We start from the raw sequence: 16,778 nt of genomic DNA on the forward strand, positions 1-16,778 counted from the left end.
GTGGTTTTTCCCTTATTCCTTGAGATCATTGAAACACCAATGAATTCGATCATCAATCCCACTTCCCGAATGACTGTTTTGGTTTGTTTACCTTTCGACTTGGAAGCCTCCCCTCGCGAAAACCAGATCCATTTGGGTCTTTTGAATTCTCGCTCTCTTTCTCTCTCGAGCAATACGAGATTTGAGTAGGTGATTGCGATCTCTGTTCAGCAATGAACCGACCAAAAAAAAAAAAACAAAATGTGTTCTGAAAAAACAAACTCACACACACACACACACAAACACTGTGTTTGTTATTGCTTTAGCGCAACATGTTATGCACACAGCATACCGGTTTATTTATCTATGTTATTTGCTTTTCTAGCTTCAAACACATCTGTGTGTATCGAAAAGCGATCTGGAACTTTGTTCATTTTGCATTTGGATTGGATTTATTGTTTGTTTGTTTTTTATTCGGAGGTGGTATACACGCACACGTGCACATTTCGAATGAGAAAACAAAAATTGTCGCATGTGGTAAATCATAAATTGAAACCACGACGATAAATGATTACGTGATTATTTATTGCATCAGAGACATTAAATGTACGCGAATCATGCACACAAGAATTGCAGACATGGCCACAAGAGCCGTCTTAACCGGCTAACAAACAAAATAAAATTCAAGACACTCATTTCCATCGCAAAAGAACCGTTCTAATTTATGGAAATTTTCTTTGTGCCGATCAAATTTTTTGGTGTTTTTCCCTTCGAAAATGCAGTTAAATTGTAGAATGAACGGCGCGCATATTTACATACCGACTTGTTTTTTCTTCTCTCTCGCGCTGTTTCTGTTTGTTTATATATTTGTTTTCGAATATCTGCACTGTTACGCAATTCCAACAACCAGTTCAAATAAAGGAAGTAGAAACAGACACAAAACATTTATATCGTCTATTTTCGATGAATCGCAATTTTTATTTGCGATTAATGAAACGAAACAACAACCAAGAAGAAGCAGAAAAAAATAAAAGCAACAAAGAAATAGAAGACAGAAGAAAAGACAACGAAATCTGTGCAAGTGTCTGATTTCAGGGTTTTTGACTAAATGTATTGCCACGCACAAATGTCAACAGGTGAATTCGAAGCTCCGTCGCATACAGTGCTTTGTGACATTGAATCGGATTTGAGGCGAAAGCTTCGATATCGTTCAAATGCGATTCGATTGGAATTCATTTGGTGATGGTAATGGTGATGGTGATGGTAGTGGCGGCAGCTTTCTTTGGGGCAACAAAAAATGATCTTGCTAACTTGTTTCGTGGAAAATCGTTGACTTTTCCAAGGACATCAATTTCCAAGGAATTGATATCTCTTCTTTTCTAAAGGTTTGATGTCATTTCAATGAAGACAATTGTGAAAAAATTGATTATTTTGGAAGAAAACAATGATTTTTGACGCAATGATTGGTCATTTCAATCGGTCTTTTATCAAAATTCTTTGTTTTCTTTGGGAAAATTTGCAAATTCGGAAAAAAAAGTATCAAAAAAGTGAAAACCAACCAAATTTCATCTAAGAGTAATGAAACTTATGGAAAAATGGTCAACACACTTTTCACACGTTCATCTGAAGATTTCTGATTGCAACAACGTTTAAAATCCAAAACTGAAAATTCTATAATTCTTAACATTCTAGTTGATCTAAGCCACGGCATTTTAGATTTTTTCAATCCATTTTTTTGGTTGAAAGAGCGTTTTTTTTTGTTGACTATTTAAACAGTCCCAAAATTATGAGTGTAAACTCATTTTTCTGATTTTCTCTTCGTAGGAAAAACGTCAAGAAAAATTCGGCACTTACTTGATCGGTCTTTTCACAATATCAGGATTCCCCCGACCATAGCTATTTGACGATGAGCTGTTTCGACTATTCGCTCGATTTTGAAAGTTGTTGATATTATTGTTATGATGGTTGTTGTTGTTTTGTTGCTGGTGATTATTGTATTGGTGGTGATTGTGGCTGCTAATATTGTTGTTATGATGGTGGTGCAAATTATTTTTGATGGGTGACGCCGTTGTCGTTGTTATCGACGTCCCCGTCAAATGATTTTCTATTGAATTATTATTTATTGTATTAGTACTATTAATATTTCTATTCCTATCCTCGGCATTCCCTGTATTGCGATGAAGAGAGAGAGAGAGAAAAAAGAGAGAAAATTGGATTAAATGACAATTCTTTGCATTTTAAGGAGATTTTTCAATATTTGTGGTGTAAAAACGGGAGATTTTCAGTTTTTCGAAAAAACGAGAGTTTTTGAAAAAAAAAATGGGTTGTGTTTCATTTTTAACACAAAACCAACGTTATTTTCTGACTGAAAATGATAGTTTTGCGAGCAAATTGTGATCAAAAGTGGGCGACGAATCGCTGTTTATGTTCTTGATTTCTAACGCTTCAGGTTTACTAAGTAAGACCCAAACTTAGATTCTTAGACTTTGTATTTAATCGAAGACTCAGCCAATATTCAAGACATGGTGTTGGTCACTTGGCCATTTCATTCTTAAAAAGCCTTTGATATTTTTTTCTTCTTTCAATCACAATTAGCTCAGACAAAATCACCTGCCCACAAAAATCCGAAACCAAAAAAAAAAGAACTACCAAAAATCACTTACTAGTTTCTAACTGATTTATCCAGCTATTTGGATTTGATGATGAATCAATATAATTAGATGACGAAGAAGACGAAGAAGAATCACGTTTGTTTAAAGTTGCATTATTATTTGTAGGAATGTTGGAAAGACGTGGTATTGAGGTTTTCACTTTCACTTTCACTTGGCGCCCAATACCCGTTTGATTCGGTTTTATTTCCCGTGTGCTGGTGAGAGAGAAAGATCGAAAAAAAAACAAAAACAAAAGAAAGCATTAGCAATTTGTTTTTAATTAAAGATTCTGTGTGAGTTGCAGAAGAGAGTGAATCGAAAAAATATAAAGAAAAACGCAAGGTGCCAGAAAGTCGAGTTTCATGTAATGAGAAACACAGAGAGAGCGAGAGAGAGAGAGAGAGAGAGAGAGAGATCAAAATTCAAATCGGCGTTTGCTGCTTATTTTATCTGCGCAAATCATCTTGACGCGCGTGCGCGTGCGCGCGCAATGAAAATGGGAAAGGAAGTGTTTGGGATGCATTCTATTGCATGACTGCAATTTCCTGACGCACGTGCTCGTCAATGCGAAAAAGTACAGTGCAATGATATTTTAAATCCATATTCAAGCAAACTTCTTCGTTTTTGTTTCGTGTACATTTTCCATTGGCTTATTTGCTTCGAATCTTTGTATTTCGATTTGCGTACATAAAGTTCAACAACAACAACAACAAATACACATATTAACAATCAATTGAACAGCAACAACAAAGACTAGCGAAAAAATTGGCGATAATGATGAGCTTACGCTTGACTCAAGCGATGCGCTGCTGATGTTGTCGTCGTCGTCGTCGCGATAATTGACACGTACACACAATCGCATTAAATAGTTTCCTTTGAATTTAATAAAAAAAACTAGGTGTCAATGTAATGCCATCAAAACAGACGGTACGTTCTGAGCCGCGCGTCGTCAGTTCCGATTCAAAAACAGAGCACTAAGTCTATCTCTGAAGCGTGCACATTGTATTTACTGCTCTTTTTTTGTTGTTCTTGCTGTTAAAGCTGTTTGAGTGTGTGTTATTTTCAGGTCATGCCCTTAGAGGGAATTACGAATTTGCCACTCGAAAATATAGGCGATACACAAACAGCGCGAGCGGCTGAAAAGGACAGCGACATAGACAGAATGAGCTTCTGTCTAGAGTTTGCGAACGAAGGAGAGAGAAAAGGAGCAAGAGAGAGAAGAAGAGAAGCAGAATGAGATAGAGCAAGACAGGGAGCAGAAAAACGAATCAGCTGAAGCAGACAGAGCAAGAAAACAAAAAGCAGCCAGAAAGAGAAGCCGAAAGATCGAGCAGTGCAAAAAGCCAGCAGCAGCAGCAGCACCAACAAATAAATCGCTATGAGAGCGCATTGCAATTGCAAATCCAATTAATTAATAGCCCGAGAATTGTTCGACACTTCTGTTTTTAAAAATGTTCACTGTTTGCCTTGCAAGCGCTTGCATTCGCTAATTCTTCGTAGTTCATTTTGCTAATAATAAATAATCCATACAAATTGGAATAAAATAATTGAATGATGTAGCTACCGCTACTGTTGCTTTCATTGTTGTCGATCAGCGATTTCATCGTCGTTTTCTGGTTTATTTTTGAAAAGAAAAATCAAGAAAACCAACTGACTGTGTGCGCATGTGTGTGAACATAAGTTATCAACGCTCAAAACTAAATCGTTACACACACTATGTCGATCTACAGTGTGAGCGTCTCATACAATCACAATGAAGCAACATATATCTCTCTCAGTGGATTCTCATCGCAAAGCGTTTGGTTGTATCTGTTTGTGCCACTAGTTAATTATCTAGCGTAGCATTTTGATTGAATTATTTTTAATGCCTTTTGTTTTCGATTCGCTCGTTTGTTGTTGGTGTTGGCTGTTGCTGTTATAATGTGTGAAAACTGATGTCTCGTTCTGTGCTTATAAGTTATAAGAAGACAGGCCTGTCGCAATGCATTGCGATCGAGTGTGCACAGAACTGTGTGATTGTGCTTGTGTCGCTGCTGAAATGTGAATACACTTCGGAATGAAATGAAATGACACGATTTCAAACAACGGCATACACACTGATGTCAGTCGACCAGAAACATACTACATCAATTCCAATGCATACACGTATTCAATCGAGCACCGTCTAGCGCTAGCTGCCTTGCCCACACAATCTACGGCAGAGCACATAAAAAAACAAATGACATAAACGTGAATAATTGTAGCGACATTTATCACCAAACTTTATTGCATTCTGAGCTTTTTGCATTGTGAATCATATCGTGTTGGCTTTTTTTTTTTGCTCATATGTCAAGCATTTCATGGCTTTTTTTTTTCAATATGTATCTCAATAGGGACTAATGCTACTGATTGCAACAACCGATGCAAACCATTTTGACACATCGGTCGCTGTTTTTGTCTATCTCAACTTAATTTTGCCTTTTTGATGACATCAATTTGAGCAGTGACTCAATCTTTTATGGTTGGATGCTACTGATTTTGGCTTCCACAGATCTTTTTCTGTCTACTTCACCGGTATTTCTTTTGGTTTTACCGATTTCGACCAACACTTTTGTTGTTTTTACTCATTTTAACTATCCATTTCATTGATTCAACTCATTTCCGCACATTCTCTGGGTGTATTTTGTTCTTGTTTGACCATTTTTTTCTCTTTGTTTTCGTTTTTTGCATTTTTTTTTTCTTTCGGAGTTTTTTTTTTTCCTTTTGACGATTTTTTCTTCGTTTGCCGACAAATAAACATTTTCGATACACACTCGCATCGTCACATTGCGAGTGGTTTGCAACCAATTAGGGCCATCCAAAGTGATTACGATTGAATAAATTAAAATGAACCAAATGGAATGGTAGCAACAATTAAAACTAAGCTCATTCACCGAAATGCGCTGCATATTCTATTCAATCCCCTGTTGATGGCCCATTTCATTCAATCTGATGCTTCTAAGTGACGACGATTTGGTTGGTACGTCACACACGTTTTATTTTTCACTGACCTCATTCTCAATCTAATTACACAAACTGGATATCAAGATTCGACTTCTTGTTCATTTCATCTCCGATTCCATCTATTTTCATTACAAGTTTCAAGCTCTTTATTCGTTTCATTTCCATTTATTTGTTTTTCTTAATTCGTTTCAATTTTTTCGCCACACATTTTTCATTGAAAATTCTAAATATTCGGATGAAAATTGAAATTGTTCAAGTTTAATTCGGTTATTTGACTTCCCGAATTGAATGCATTTTCCACACGGAATACGATGCCAAGAAATGTTGATTCAACGAAATATTTGAAATGTGTCATCATTGCGATGATTAAAGTCGCCAACGAAAACACCCGAAAAAAAAACCATCATTTCAATGCAATTGGTTTCTTTTTTGTAATTGTCAAAATCGAAATGACAGTGAAATGTGCCAATGTCAGCGTCTGCGTGTGTGTGTGTGTGAGCGATGCATTTCGCTTCTATGATTCGTGTGTTTTTTTCCTACTGCGGTTGATATTGCAGCCGAAGCATCGAATGACACTTTACCAAAACTCGATAATCTAATTAACAATATAATCAATGCCGATAATAATTGAACCGTTTGCCTGGTGTTTGTGTGCACGTGTTTGTGCATTGTCAATCAAAGCGAGTATTCCCGATCAAGATGTTGATTGGATTTTCTCGCAGCGATTTTCAATTGTCCATTGAACATGTTAATTGAATTTTGCATTTGTCGTTTTACGTTGCTGCTGCTGCTGTTGATTGAGTGTAAAACCAGAAATGCAATATGATTTGGTAAATCAGTCGACGATGCCAAAATAGATGGAAAGTTATAAACAGGCGAAACGATCGTGAGCGCACGCCTTCGAAACGGGAGATTGATGTTGTTGTTTTGGGAAAGAGAGGAAGAGAGAGAGAGAGAGAGGAAGGGGAGAGGTAGGATGAAAGCGATATAGAGGAACCGAGATTGAAAAGCACTGACATCAAAGCGGCTATTTGCTAAAACTCCTTTGTGATGTGTGAGCTTTGGTGTTTGATGTGTGTGTGTGTGTATGTTTGTGAGAATGCACCGGGGCCATAAATGTTCAATGTGTCGGTGTTCATTGCGTTCAAATTAATGGAGTATGCGTTCTCACATTCATCCATATGGCTTTTTATTGATCGATTAAGAACTGAGCATCGCTTTAAGCATCGGCTTGAATTTCGTTCGACGACCAACAAACGCTTCGCTTGTATTCCCCACGTCTCTGTATATGTGTGTGTGACATGTACACGTTGAGTAGTTTCATATAACGGAGTATAGTTTTCGTCATTATTTCGGAACATTGTTGTTTTTTCTTCGGTTGTTTGCCTGGAAAATGTTGGAGAACGAGCCAAGGATTTTGCGTGAATATGCGGCTGGATGCGAGTTGCACCAAACGTGTTTTAATGGACAAACGTGCATGCATGCAACGGTGTGACAAGATTTTGATAGAAATGCACATACACAATTCGGTACGTAGACTTGCTGGCAAATGCCAGGCATTCGCTGTGGTATGCTAGAGTTTTGATCTCGACGCCAAAAAATATGAACACTGATAACAAAAACAATGAAAACCAACCGAGCAATGTGAGTGAGATAGATAGAGAATAGAGTGGAAAAGGCGACTAAAGCAAAGAGATTGAAACGTAAGGAGAGAAAGTGAGAGAAAAAGAGAGCGAACGAAAGAGAGATAGAAATAGAGAAGAGAGAATGAGACACAGGGAGAAATTCCTTTTGGTTGAGTCACTCCTTTTTTTCCATTTGCTTTCTTTCTCACTCTCCCTCTAGCGCGCACGCCATTGCCAATGTAATTAAAATTGACTGTTCGGCTTTTTAAGTCGAAACTCGAGAGTCGAAAATCCACCATCAGATAAATACACAATGGCAATAACACAAACGGTTCATTTCGTATGCATTTTGTTGGTGCTGTTCGCTGCAATCGGTCGAATTCAGCTCAGCGCATCGAACGCGCTCTTTTACTCTTCCGAATATTTTGGCTACTATACAAAGCTGTCGTACAAAGTTTCCGGGCTACATGTTGATGTTAGGTATATAATCAAAGTTTAAATGGGCACATGCACATCGTCATTGTATTGTGCAATCATTCTGCTCGACCGTATCGAGTTGTGTTTTGACAGAGCGTGAGTGGGCGAAAGGCTGAGAGACCGGCACAGAGCGAAAAAGACACAGAGGAAAGAGCGAAGAGAGAAAGAGAATATATGGAGAAAGTAAGAGCGGGCGAATGAGAGCTTTTTATGCACAGTTTTTCTGCTCTCGTTAAGCGAAAAAAAGGGCCAGCCAACCAACTCTCTCAATGATCTCATTTGATTATGCGAATGTTGTTGGTATGTCGCTGTTCCATAATAATTTTTATCGACGTTCAAAGTATTGCGGCACCGGCAACGACTGAAATAATCCAAGATTTTCATTTTCCGAGTCCGTCGTTGTTGTTGTTTTTTTTTCTCGCTTCTTCCCTTACATTAAAAGGCTATTCAACTTTGGCTGCTCGCTCATTTTTCTATATGCCAACTAGGGCGAGGACCAGGAGACATAGAGTGCAACAACAACAAGAGAAAGCAAAAAAAAAAGAACATAATCATGGCATCAAGCGCACAATCTCTCGGCAGGTACTTACCATTTATTTTTCTGATTTTCTTCAGCCACAGCCATTCTATGTCTAGTTGCTTCGTACACATCTTCATTGGCATGTATTCGCATTTTTTGCGGTAGCGAACCCAACACTTCCAATTCATTGCGATCTTGTTTAATGCATTCAAATGAGCCTTGAAGTCCTTCGGTTTCCGCAATCGTAAAACTAAATTTTTGTCCGCCCGACTTCGACAGCGATGGAAATGACAGATACTGCAAAAAGAAAAGAGATAAAATCCGGGTTATTTTTATATGTATCAAATATAGCGTTTGTGCAAATGGCACAAGAATCAAAATTCATAATTGTATACATTTATTCCTTGTAAGGAACAGAATGAGTGATATTCTAAAGAATACCGAAATAATGACAGAGAAGGAGGAACAAGTAGATGATTCGCTGTTATTCGGCTATTTGTCCACAGACTTCCTCGGCAAATTTCAAATTTTTAGTGTAACAATTTCATTGGAAACAAGACAACGGTGTGGCTCATTTCATACTGCTTCGAAACGGCTTTTCATTCTTTTTTTTTTATCGCAAGCCATTTTATCACAAACCTCCTCCATTTGATTCGAAACAAGGAAGTGACTACGTTCCAAAATTAAAATGCAATGGCAAAAGAAAAGGTGTTTTGTTGACATGTTAATTTTCGGTTTCAATAACGTTTTGCCGCATAAATGCAAAATTACTTTTCAATTACGAGGCAATTATTATCCCGGCTAAAAATAAATAATATTCGTTTCACGGAAATCAAGCGAACCGAACGGAGGAGCGAATGGAAGAAAGAGTGAGAGAACGTGTCGTTTTTTTTTCCTGAATACTGGCAATTCTAAGGTAAATACTCGTTAAAACGTGGGCTCAAATATATTCAAACGGTATCGATTAGTTTATGGCAAGAGAATTTTGTACGATTTATGATTGAATATGAATTTATAATTTGGTTGGCCATTGTTTGATCGATTTAAAAAGAGCTGAGAAAAAAGTCGTAAAAAGTAAAATGTAGTAAAATCAATTATGCTAGACTTATTTATGCACTGGCTTGACGCGGCAAACCTTTGACCGGCAACAAATTGAAATTACGACAAAATGACGAAACCATCGAGAAAATTGTCGCAAACATAAAAAAATGAGTTCGTTTACACCTTCAAAGAAACTGAAATTTCATGGATGACTGATGTTGCATGGCTGACTACAAACCACGGTTCTTTTTCATCAACAAAATCAAAATAAATTTCAGTATATAAATATTTCACAGTCGATATTTTGGTTTAAAAAACCACCCACACTATGAAAGCCATGCACGAATGGCACTTTTCATGAAAGAATAACGATGGCGGCGAGATGGGCGAAAAACCATGATGAAACATTTCGCATATTTATGTAACAAGTGCACCTGAACGCAGCACACAGCAGGAAATGAGAGACGAACAAAAGCATTTTCGAATTGCACTTGAAGCAAGGCAGTCTGCCAGTGGGAGCTAACAAGTAAGGGGAAGCTACAAATTCACTTGTTTGAGCAACAGCGGCAGTGAGACATTGGAAGAGAGGGAGAAAACAGTCGCCGCTTGTAATATGAATCGATTTTAATGAACCATTTGACTTTGTGCATATTCAAATGAAGTGGAACCAAACTGATGCTCTTGAGAGTCCTTACGACTTCGGAGAAAGTCAGTTAATGGGCTCGACAATTCCACGAAATTAGAGCATTTTTATGATTTTCTGTGTGCAACAATTTTGCGTTTCTTATACTTCAAAGCTCCCCCCCAGCCCGCGATTAACTGCTCTTCAAATTGGGTAATACGATGCAAACAACCATAAATTTTGAACTCACTCATTCTCATATTGTAAGTTATTTGTATGTGGTGGATGCATACCGAATATATTTTAATTGCGGACGAATAAAACCCGTGACAAAAATACCATGGCAACTTCGGAAGGGTAAGCAGACTACAGCATATCGTTAATCTTGAGCCCTATTGCGATTTCTCCTTTATCGTTATTCCGTGTTCACTCTTCCTCTCTCTCTCTCTCTTTTTCTCTCTGAGTGTGTCTCTTTCTTTCATTCTTTCTTTCTTTCTCACTCTCAATCAAGAGCTATTCTTCCCCATTTAATCCTCGTGCTTATTGAACGTTGCTCAAAATTTCATCGTCACAAGAGTAAATTTCGTCCCTCTCACCCTTTTCCTAAAAAACAACATCTCGTTCTTCTCCTTTACAACCTTTCGAGAGAGAAACTTCGGTCGTCAACACGCCAATCATGGAAGCGTCATTGTTGTAAATGTGTGATCACTTGTATATAAAATTTGTGATCAAAATAAATGGCAAATCGATGGGAGTAATTGCAAAAACGATAGTAAATAAAATGTGTTTTATTCGTGTAAACACACACTTTTCGCGGGATTGTTTGTGCATTCCGAGAAAAACAGATGAACGAACGGCCGCACGAGTTGAAGTTAAACAGAAAGAACTGTGTGCGACCAGAAGAGCCATGAGGAAGCGAGAGAGAGAGCAAATAATAAACAAAACAAATGTAAGCTTCATGACGCACATTGTCATTTTGAAAACAAAAGAATAAGAAGAAAAATAAGTACTCGGTTGCGCATTTGTTCATTGCCTGTTGCATACATTGCGGTTCAAGAAAATGGGCGCATCTTATTTGATCAATCAATTTGGCGAAGAGAAATAGACAATTTTTTGTCATGAATGACAATCGAAAACAAAAGCAATGCATTCGTTCTGGGAAATTCTGTTGAAAGAACGAATCAAAGCCGTCATCAAAGACCGTTGAATTTCTTATGAAATTATTATCGATTCACCGTATTTTCAATGAAATTATCATTGATGTAGGTAAAATTTAGTCAAAAACCAGAAATGATTTCATATTCTAAACAAATCAACGTTAGAAAAAGTTGAATTTTCGTTTGGCTCCAATCAAAAGATTTAAAAACTTGATAAGAACTAATGATTTCTTAATGAAAACTTGATTAGAAATGGTAAACATATGAAAAAAAAAAATTCTAAGGAACCGACGATTGCCTAATGATGATTGCTAAATAATGTCGCATTGTGCAATTCGCTTCGAATAATCGATTCGCCTTGCTGTTCGACTGACAAATGAGTAAAAAACAGCGGCGCCCAGTTCCATTGCACACGAAATTCTGGGAAATTGATTTATTTCTGTGTAACTATGACGACTAGCACAACACTGCACCGAATATGCGATAAAGAATGAGAGAGCGAGAGAGAAAAAGCCCATTGAAACCAATAACATCAACCGCAATCGCGTCAACACACAGAGACACAAACACCAAAGCCGCCGTTAAATCGGTAGCACATGTGAATTTTCATGAACTTTGCATTTGGATCAGGTCTGTACGCGCGAGCGCACAGCACCGAAACAAACGAATGAACAAGCGCAAAAAAAACACCATTACACCGCATTTGAATGTTGTGGGCTTGAATTCGACCTTGGTCTCGTTCGTAAACATAAAACACAATCTACAAATAATAAGGGTTTATATTTTGTTGCTGTTGTTGTTTTTTTCTTCTCGCGAGTCACGCTGTTTATCATGTTTTCAACAGTCAGCTCGAGAACAAAAAGAAACACTCGCGCGTTATTTGATTGCTGTTCGATTTGTGTTATTGTTATATATTGGTTATTGCACGCATCATACTTTTTTTCGAAAGCAATGATGTTGCCGTTGCTGTCGCCACCGCTGCTGCCGGTTAAAACAGCTGAAAAGAGAATTTGGTCGTGGTGACCACTTATATAGTTGTCTCTGTCCAACATCGGCGGCTCGCCGACTGAAGGTGAGGCATGATGAATATTTAGATCTCTCTGTTCACGATGTAGGTCAACACGCGTACCGTGTGCTCGACGCTCAATATTAGCTTCATTTCAAATAATTTTTTCGGCTCTCTCGCTCTCTTCTTCTCCTCTGTCTCCCTCGCTCACTCTCCCGGTTTCATTTGACCAAAAGGAAATAGCGAACCTGTTGATAAGTGGCTAATGATTTCAAGCGCCAACGAACGACAACGCAAAGCGATGTCCAACGAAATTTTTGGAGAAAAAATGTTGCACGGAAATCAGTTCAGTGCGTAAGAATCGTAGATTGCAGCCCGACGTATGTTTGTGCGAGACAATCGATGGGTTCAAATGATTGGATGAACTAATTTTCGGTTCGAACGCGAAAAATCATTGCCTCATTGACTGTCAAAAGTCGACTTCAATGTTGATTCGAACTCATTTTTACGCTTGCCGCAATTTTTAATTCGAACCGCATTTGATGTGTGTGGCAACATTGCGATTTGAGCCATTTTTCCTATGCACGTTCTCAAATCATTTCACATAAGCCAACCGAAAAAAAAGCGCACGGTATAAAAGCCCTCTCGCGCGGCGTGCAAATGCGATGAAAAAAAAAAAACAAATCGCTTTCGAAAATGTCTATACCAGCCGAAACAACAATCACCAATTTTAGTTGTATAATAGAAAATATAGAAATAAATCAGGTGATTTACCTTGGGGTTTATATATTAATATCAAATAGACGACAGGCCGAGAATTTTTTTTTCTCTTCAGTGTTTTTTTTTAACGATTTTTTTGCCTTTGCCTTTGCCTTTGCGTTTGCGTTCCTTCGACGTGAGCATGCACATAATTCATTTCAGACGGTGTGCACGCGCCACGCCAGCCCAAACCAATGCAAACAACGAGCGAAAAAAAAATGTGCACACCGTGAATACACACTATTGAATAATTCTCGGAAATGGTCGATAAATAGCGCTTGGAGAGATATACATTTAAATGTCTACTTAAAAAAAAACGTCGAGAAATAAAATATGCCATAGAAAAATTCGTTCGTCATTTTTTCGCTCTTTCTCTCTGTCTTCTTGTTCACTTTGCGTCCGTTCGATCTTTTGTTCGTTCGTTGATTCATAAATTGAATGCGGCATTGTTCGTTCGAAATGCAAAACTAATTAGAAGCGAAGAGAAAAAAAAACATATACACACACACACTAACACTATCTTGGAAAGTAGCATATGATCATTGATTTTTGTTTGTGGTTGACGATTGTGTGTTGTTTTTTTTTTCGTTCAGTGTGCTTATTTAACACTTTGTGCATTGTTTCTGTTGGCTTTTGCCTGCTTTCGGAAGACTGCCGTTCGCCGAGCACCAGATAAACTAGCTACAAATGTACAAAGTGAAAAAGACATACAAAAAATGACATGACGCACACTAAATCAAGTGACAATAAACGGCGCACTGAGAAAGAAGAGAAAGAAATGCGGTCCAACACTGGTGACTTAGTTCCGTGTTTGTGATAGTGGCCAAACAAGCGCCGATATTTGAAGTGCACAGACAGAAACAAACGAGCGGCGTATAGTTTCATAAGCCACACACACGCACACCATTTCAACTCTTTGCATCTTATGTGAGTTGACTCTGTTCGCGTCTTGTCCGGTCGATCGCTTGCGCCGAAGCCTTTGCCTCATTTCAAATACCGAAATTTAATGAATTAAAGCATATTGCGCGAACACGACGAGTGAGAGGAACTCGGATTTCAGCAGGCGTTCTCTCACTCACTCTCTCTCTCTCTCTTTCTCTCTATCACTCGCTTAAGTAGCATTGTATGTTGCTTTCCAAAGCCACTTTTATTTCACTTTGCTCATGTAATTTCGGTTTTATTCCGGCTATTGATCATGCTCAATTTTTCTCTCATGTTTTTTTTTTCTCTCCCTCGTTGTTGGTTTTTTTCCGTTGTTGTTGTCGCTACTTTCGTTTTATGCCATGCCATTCGCGACGAATTTGTCCACATTCTTACGCTATGCAAAATATATGGCATTGACGCTTTTAATTGAGACCACTGATCAATTTTCAATCAAACACCATAATTTACATAACAAGAGAGTAGCCGATTTGTGTTTTGTCTGCCCATTGATTTCCCAATTTTGACATTCAAATTATGCATTTTGCACAAATTCACACACATCAATATGAGGGAAAAAACAATCGATTGACTTTTTTTTTCTCTTTCTGTTTCTCTCTCTCACCCAAAACTATTGAGACATTTAACCTGATTCTGGACGATTGAACAATCTAAGAAAAACAGCGTATGAAATTCGCACAGTTTTTCAGGCGAACGAACAACAAAAACAAATTACGGCACTTCTTTTTCGATTGGCTTGGCGAATGTAGCGTGTTATACAATCGCACATTGGCGAATAAGTGACCATCGAAACGGAATAAGTGAACTGAATATTGAGTGGGCTTTTAGAGATGCGAATAAACACAAACGCGGAAACACATGAAACAGACAACACACACAAACAGGCCGAGAAAGAGAGAGAACGCACCTATAGAAATCGATCGCAGTTACATGGATGATTTGAACGAGAGAATTTTGTAACTGATTTCGGTGGATATTTTGAAATCAGCCCAGTTCGTCTCAGCCGATTGATTACTGATGGTAACAGCAGCCGAAGCCGAAGCAGAAGAAGCATAAGGGGAAGCAGCCACAGAGGCAACAGTAGGAACACAAGTAACCGAAGAAAAGCTATGATTCTACCGGTTTTGAAATCCACGCGCATCAATTTTTCACTTTAAAATGTGTCTATTCCGGTTCAAGTGAATTGTGCATTTGAAAAAGTGATGCACAATTCACACAGCCAAACATTATTTGGCAAACAATTCAACACATTCATAGAATAGCGATGGCCTTTTCGGCTTCGTCTTTGTTCCGCCTCGTTCCATTCTTGGTTCATGCAAAAATTCAATGAAAATTTAGTCTTTTTTTTCAATTTTTGCGACTATAAGCTGCTGGATCATCGAAAAATGATCGGAAATAAAAATAGTTCACAGTGGAAATTCCACCGAAGGCAAAGCTGGCCAAAACTCTTCATTCTGTATCGATCAAAAACTCTTGGTTGTCACTTAGTTTGTCGAACAAATCTTCAAAAATTCGATTTAATTGACATCAAATCGCATTCCAATCAAGTTCAAATCCCACCAAATACAGTTTAGCCAAAAAAAAAAACGGCATGAAAAAAGTGGAAAACGGTAGAAAAAAAGCGTTTCTCACTCAAATGATTATGTGTTGATTGGATTGTCATGCAATCGATCTCTCGAAATGCTGTGCGGCTCGGTGTTCGTTATATATCTCACACACACGTGCACATCGTTGTGAATTGTGCGTTTTCATTCATGGTCAATTCACATTTTCGGATGGTCAATCAGTTTGGGGCTCATTTGTATGCCAAATATTCGATTGTGGTTTCGGTGTTTGGTTTCATTTTTACTTTTTTTTCTCTCTCGTCGTCGTCGTAGTCTGTGTGTTGTTCACATGTGTGTTATTTTGTCGGTTAATCGTCGCAGCGTATGTGTGTTGCTCTCATTCGCCTAACGATTCAAAGTTTCGCGCGAGCACTAACGTAACACTTGTTTTTTGTTCGCATGTTGTTATTTCGATAGCCGTCAATTATTTCCGGTTGAATTGGTGACGTCGTTGTAGTTGTCGTTGTCTCTTATCAACATTTCAAAATTCGCATTTCACAAAATAAGTCATTTGGTTTTTGGCAATTTTTCTTTTCCCTCCGATCGGAATCGCATTGATATGTTGTTTATAAGCTATGATGATTGGCGAGCAAATGCGATTTCGAGAGGGGGAAAAACACTCTCGAATTCTTGTTGATTTACATAAGCCATAATCGATTGGCGAAACTCTCCAAATGGATTCTCATGATTTGTCGCAATTTATCAATTCATTTGAAATTCCTCCGGCTTCGAGTGGTTGTTGTTGTGTATTTAACACACGATTGATGCAAACGACGACGACGACGACGACGACGACGACGAAAAAATCGTTTTCATTTTAAGTAGGTTAACGAGTAATCAAGGTATCACTTGATTCAGAATCCGTGGTGAAATGAAGCAAAAAAGCAACCAATCCATCGTCCAATTGCATTTGAAAATGAAACTTTTATGCGACAATTAAATGAGTTGCTTGTGTATTTATTGCCAATTGATACAAGCACATAGCCAACCACATGGAACGATGCACAAAATTGATAAATGTCGATCTAAACCGCAATCGATTTAATCAGTTAACACTCTGGAATTTCTGCATATTCGATGCGATTTGGTATGTGTGTACGAGATTGAGTTTCGGACTGTTGCCTGCACAAACGGTAGCTACCGCAAATTCGGCGGAGGCAATTGGTGCGGTGGTGTTGAAATGTTCGCTGTGCATTTGAATTATCGACGAAAAAATAAAACATGGTAGCCATGCGCTGGCTGCATTGTACACACGTTTCAATCGAGCTTTCACTGCTTTGAACCCATTGAAATTGTGCTCAATCGGCACATTTGTCAACCAACACACACACACACACACACACGCTCGCATCATTTGCACGGAATGTGCATAATATGCGCAAGAACACACACTCGAGCAACAATGCAATGCAG

At 38.2% G+C, this 16,778-nt stretch overlaps 1 protein-coding gene across 9 annotated transcripts in view; it reads right to left on the reverse strand.

The window, feature by feature from the left end:
* Positions 1-16,778, reverse strand: part of LOC129576054 (RNA polymerase II elongation factor Ell) — a 75,964-nt gene that overhangs the window by 5,885 nt on the left and 53,301 nt on the right. For all 9 annotated transcript variants that reach the window (XM_055460505.1, XM_055460506.1, XM_055460507.1 and 6 more), the window contains 3 exons: positions 8,305-8,531; positions 2,643-2,845; positions 1,834-2,146 (listed from right to left, as the gene is read on the reverse strand). In XM_055460505.1, coding sequence (XP_055316480.1) covers positions 1,834-2,146; positions 2,643-2,845; positions 8,305-8,531 — 743 coding nt within the window. The remainder of the gene's footprint in view (positions 1-1,833; positions 2,147-2,642; positions 2,846-8,304; positions 8,532-16,778) is intronic.

Source organism: Sitodiplosis mosellana, unplaced genomic scaffold (genome assembly GCF_009176505.1).
Source record: "Sitodiplosis mosellana isolate CC-2019 unplaced genomic scaffold, AAFC_SMos_1.0 Smas_scaffold_6170, whole genome shotgun sequence".
In the NCBI taxonomy this organism is placed as follows: domain Eukaryota; kingdom Metazoa; phylum Arthropoda; class Insecta; order Diptera; family Cecidomyiidae; genus Sitodiplosis; species Sitodiplosis mosellana.